General features: G+C 32.3%; 1 protein-coding gene across 1 annotated transcript; it reads left to right on the top strand.

Annotated features, from left to right (window-relative positions):
* Positions 1–2,924: 2,924 nt before the first annotated feature.
* On the top strand, positions 2,925–5,118 carry LOC114406932 (protein LIGHT-DEPENDENT SHORT HYPOCOTYLS 4-like). The gene is made up of 3 exons (XM_028369795.1): positions 2,925–3,274; positions 3,611–3,982; positions 4,251–5,118. Exons 2-3 carry the CDS (start codon positions 3,723–3,725, stop codon positions 4,600–4,602), a joined length of 612 nt encoding a protein of 203 aa, XP_028225596.1. The 5' UTR covers positions 2,925–3,274; positions 3,611–3,722; the 3' UTR covers positions 4,603–5,118.
* The last annotated feature ends 910 nt before the right edge of the window (positions 5,119–6,028 follow it).

A 6,028-nucleotide genomic window follows, 5' to 3' on the forward strand; every position in this document is an offset into this window, starting at 1 on the left:
CAAGTCCTTTTAATTTTTATTTGTGACATTTTATCTTTCACTTTTAAAAAATTTGTAATTTTAATTTTTTTTTTTATTTTTTAATTGAGATATTTTATCTCCTACTTTTAAAATATTTGTGATTTTAGTCTCCTTAGTTAATTTCAAACTTATTGACAATTTCTATGAATGATTAATGTATTTAATAACAACAAAATAGTTTAAAATTTAATTGTTAAATTATTTAATTATTATACAATATTGGGTCTTGCTAACAAATACTCTTAGAACATTGGTTAAGAAAAAAAAAATTCTTGTGTAAATTATGAAAGAACATAAAAAAAAAATATCATGAACAATACAATTTTTTATCTCTCAATAAAAATATTTCTATTTTAAATTCCTTCATTAATATCCTTAATTAGGACACTGGTTAGCATATGCTACAATATTTAATATTAAATTATTTGTTTCACAAGATAAGATAAAAATGAGTATAAAACTTTTGTCTCATATTATATAATTATATTGTTGAGTATAATGAAGTAAAAAAAATTAAAATATTTAACTAATATATGGATTTTTTTTTAAAAAAAGTTACAGGTTCTATATGAGTACGTAATTTTTTATTCTTCACATTATGGTTGTTTAATAGAGATATTATATATGTCAAAATAAGAAAACAAAATTGAACCGTGAAAATATATACTTTAAATCTTAAAATATCAGAGATTTAATAGAGGAAATAAATTTTCTTTTGTAGGTAATTATGATGTGTTTCTACTTATTATATTATAATAATAAAAAGAAAATATTATTCTTTTCTGTGACAACCGATGCAATTTTAATTAGCTCAATAGATTATATAAATTATCAAAACTCTCACCACTAAACTGACCAAGTGCGTAGGAAGTATTGTTATTTGCACACCAATAAATGCATGTCATTTTATAGAAAAAATAGAAAATAAGAGAAAAAAATTAAAAGTAATTCCTTTGCCTATAAAAAAATGTCTAATGAGTGTGAAATTGGAATATAAAAATCAGTTTTGCATTATATATTTCACTTTTTTAATATTAGAGTTAAAAAATTAATCTGTATTCAAAACGTCATAAACACTGAAGAGAGCCAAGTCATTTAAGTAGTCTATTGAGTATCTCATACTTCATGTGAAACTTAGGCATCCCGTAATATCAAACTCTTCATCATATATAACATCACTCTTATGAGTTAATATCCTGATAGCTAACACTACGACGCTTTACTCGATCGGTCTGATTAATTAACCTTATTGTAGGTAATCATTTCCAAGAAACCAACAATAAAATTTGATACTAATCGATAAGCATCCAAACATCTGGTGAACTCTTCCTTAAAATTAAGCTAGGAATCAAGGAGGAGAACTAACCCATTTAAGTGCTTCATCAAACATTCCACAAAACTCAATGTGAGACTTAAAGATGGGCATAATACCTAGATCCATGTTAAAATATTTGAAAAGTAAGTAGAATGACTTATTTTCATTTAACTAATAAAAAATAATTTTAAAATATATAAAAACTAATTTAAAAATATATATAAAATAATTTTAAAATCATTCTTGAAAATAATTTTTGTCAATTGAAAACTTTTTTTTAAATCAGTTCAATTTTTATCAATAAATATTAATAGTATTTATTAGAATATTCGAAGCTATTATTATCTCTGGTCACTCCTCCCTTCAATCGTTGAAACTCTCTTCCAAACCATCGTATTAACTTTAAATCTCTTTTAAATCAGTTCTATAAATATACTAAGAGTGTTTGGATAAGAATTTCAAATACTTCAATTGAAATTTTTTTATTTTCAAAATTTTGTATTTGGATAAAAAAAATTAAAATTGTCAGGATGAAAGAAAATGGAATGCAAAGAGAAGAGAATATATGGTTGGTGTGCTTCTAAAAATAAGAATACTGATACGGCATGGGAAGTCGTAGGGGAATCGGGACACGGCGGCATACATCACCTCACCCGACCACAACATTCAGTCAGCGATCCAATGAATGATCGAGATCCTCCGCGCCGGCAAGCACCTCCGTCACGTGATGGGTAGCGACAACTGCTCCCATGACTGGCAGGTGCAATTCTATGTGTCCCCCTACGCCCGCACCCGATCGACGCTCGCAAGTTCAGACGGCGTTTCTTGAAGAAGATGATCATCGACGTGAGGGAAGAGTTACGAGTTTAAGAACAAGATTCTGGGAACTTTTAGGTAGAAGAAGAGAGAATGAAGGTTATAAAAGAAATACATAAATATTTTGAAAAGCTTTTCTATCAATAAGAGAATTTCAATTTATCACCTTTTAAAAGAAAATTAAAATTTCATATTTTTAGTTGTTTAAAATTCCAAAAATTTAAATTCTTCATAAGAAAAACATTCAAACAATAAATTTTAGATTAAAAAAATTTAAATTCTCTAATAAATTACTTTTCTCGATTAAAATTTTATATTCAAACGCACTTTAAGTGCAAATTTAATTGTAAAACAAAATAATTGAGCCAAGCACATGTAACTATTGTTGGAATGCATTTTTGTGGCCTAAAAAACGTGAATTTTGTGTCAATCAAATAGGATATGCTTGATTCATAGTAAAATAGGTCGACTTTAAATTTAAAATATTTTTTATACAAAAATTCCTTTGAATTTTATTTCTTTTTTTTTCATTTTCATAAAATGAGGGTGAGAAGTGGACAAAGGTGGTGTCAGAAATTAAAGTTTCATCTTTCTCTTAAGAGAAAGAAAAGGTTAAAAAGGATAAACTTGTAGGGGCATTTGGGTCAATTCAAAAGGAACTGTCATTCAAGGCTACAGGGTCAAGAAACAGAATCATGTTATTCCCTCATTTTTACCCCTTCAAACTTTTTCCTGTCTCCATCGAAACCTACTGTCCAACCTTTCTTTCCTATTTCCTCCAAAGCCCTAGTCCCCTCCCTTCCTCTCTTTCTCTCTCCTTCCTAACATACAGCACTGCACAAACACAAGGAAGAATATTAATACGACCATTAACAAGCGACGATGAAAATTTGAGTTTGCTCCACCTTTTTAAGGAAAAAACCCAATCCCTTATCAATCTCGGAAATCAAAGCTACTAAAAAAAACACCAACAGTTACCCTTGTGAGAGATTTCTAGTATTGCTCAACAAATACTCACAACTTTGCTGAATAGAGCAAACGACGAACTGGCCACTCACTCTCCCATCAATCTCATCACATTCTCAACATCAATAAAATCTTCTTTTGCTTCACCATTTCCAGGTACAGTACATGTGTGTTCCAATATTTCTATCTCCAATAAAATTAAAATCAAAAAGATAAAAAGCCATCAAGTCTCCAAGACAAATCAACAATTAATCAGACTTTGTTTCCTTTCCTTCTTTTTTTTTAAAAAAAAAAAATTATTTTTTCCCTTTAAGGTTGTTGTTTTCATTTACAGTAACTTCTAAAAGCAAAAAAAAAACATTAAAAAAAATTATTCAAACAATAGGACATTTCCTCAACTGTTATCCAAACTATAAGTATAGTAATTCTTTATCTCAATTAACCTTCATCTCTCTCACACACTCCTCTCACCAGCTCTGGTCACTGTCTTAGGAACCCTAGAACAGCAACCCAGATAAACTATTCCAAGACACACAACACACAGAAAGAGAGAATCAAAACAATTAAGCCTTGGATCTGCATAGCAAAGCAAAGAACAAGGGCCATGGATTCAAATATTCAAGACTTTATAGACACATGTAACTCCGACAACACCTGCAACCTCATCACAAATAGCATCACCACCGCCAACTTAACAGCTAGTTCTGCCTCTTCCTCTCCTGCTTCCACCTCCATCACCAGCAGCAGCCGCTACGAGAACCAGAAGCGCCGTGACTGGAACACCTTCGGTCAATACCTCAAGAACCACCGTCCCCCTCTCTCCCTCTCCAGGTGCAGCGGTGCACACGTCCTTGAATTTCTAAGGTACACACACACCCTCTTAATTAGTCTTGCACACCATGCACCTCTTCTCTCTCTATATATTTTTTATAAAACCCACATGTATCTTTTATCAGAACCACCAGATAATATCTGGATGACAGAGCTCTCCTTCTGATACTTGGAAAGAGAGCCTGTTGTCACTATCTATCTGACTCTCGAGTAAAATTATTTTCTTTTCAACATACATACATTGGGTCTTTGTTATGTATGTATGAATTTTTTTTTTTGTTATTGTTATGTGTGTGTATAGGTACCTGGATCAATTTGGGAAGACCAAAGTGCACACACCGATCTGCCCTTTTTACGGGCACCCGAACCCTCCGGCGCCATGTCCATGTCCTCTTAGGCAAGCTTGGGGGAGCCTTGACGCACTCATAGGGCGTTTGCGTGCAGCTTTTGAGGAAAATGGAGGGAAGCCAGAGGCAAACCCTTTTGGAGCCCGAGCTGTGAGACTCTACCTTCGTGAGGTTCGTGATCTGCAGTCCAAAGCCAGAGGAATTAGCTATGAGAAGAAGAAAAGAAAGCGTCCACCACCTCAGCAACAACCCATGCCAATACCTCATCACCCTCTTCCTCCTCCAGGTGCAAGTGCAACTCATTAGAGGAATTCAATTCTCACACTCCATGCCAAATTCTACCACCTCCCTCTCTCACTCAATCTTTTTCCTTTGTGTCCAAACTCAAAAAACCTTCATCTCCAAGTGGGATCTCTTCTTTTAATCCCAATATGCTTTTAGAGTTATGATCTAGCTAATTTAGTATCATGATATTTAGGGTTTTTTTTATTTTATTTTTCTTTGTTAATTTTTTTAAGTTGGTGAAAGCTGCTATATCTCTGGTCCATATAGACTGTTTGTCTTTGGATCCTGTTTGGTCAGGGAGAAGCAAAAGTCTAAAATTAAATTCTGGGATATATCATGCATCTCTCTGCTTTAAAAGCAGACAGTGCGGTACTGGTAGTAGACTGATAGTGCGTGGGAAGTACTGAAAAGTGGAAGTGAGACTGTGAGAGAGTGAATGGATATACATGGAAGCCATGATCCTTGTGATGAGGAAACCAAAAGTATGGTATTATCATTCATAGTTCTATATAATATATGTACTTTTCCTTTTCGCTATGTCAAGCTTAGACTTGTTGGGGATTAATTATGTGCCTTACCTTAATTTATATATATATTATTTTAATTTTCTGATTTAAAAGGGTGTTGAATTTTATTATAATTGCTTGCAAATTCGAACTTGATAACTATAGGTAACAAGTCACTTCCGTACATGGTGATGTTGGATAACATCTTCGAATATTGATTATCATTATTATTTTCTTATACCTATAAATGATTAGTACTCTTTCTTAGCTTCTTTTTTTCCTCGTAGTTGCCACTTATGTGCTTTACTGTCTCCCCCAAACCCAAATGTATTTTGTGTGAAAAACAATGATAGTGCTTCTAAAGCTTAATCATAGCAACTTCTGTATGTTTCAAACTGACAAGTTTTATTCTCTCTCAAATTCGACTAAGGGCTGACTGTTAAGTAAATCATTTTGATTGGTGATTCTGATTCATATTATAAATGCTGTAGTGCTGTCATTTCAAATGAAGTGAAATTATAAAAGCCAACGAAAATTAATGGCAGACGATGTAATTAATTCCTATATATATGACCAAACCTTTTGTTCAAAAAAATGACCAAACCTCTATTATTAATTAGCTTAATATATTGTTTAATTATGATCCTAGACCTTATATATGCTTTTCTTTTATACTACCTTATACGGACATATATGCCGACTAACAATTAATCAAAATCTCCTCGTAGATCATGATGCATATCATTAATTCACAAGTTTTCATTTGAATTAGGTCATGTCTGCCAAATGGTTGGTGCCGATATAAAAAATGTTTGTCAAATGTCGAAATGAGAGCTATAGGCTCTTTAATCTGCACTCGCTTGAAAAGATAATATGATATGGTGGCAAGGTATTTTTTCACCATAGTAGGAAGTAGCACAGAAAGCCAAATTATGCAAACT

The sequence above is a fragment of the Glycine soja genome, chromosome 3 (assembly GCF_004193775.1).
Source record: "Glycine soja cultivar W05 chromosome 3, ASM419377v2, whole genome shotgun sequence".
Taxonomy (NCBI): Eukaryota; Viridiplantae; Streptophyta; class Magnoliopsida; order Fabales; family Fabaceae; genus Glycine; species Glycine soja.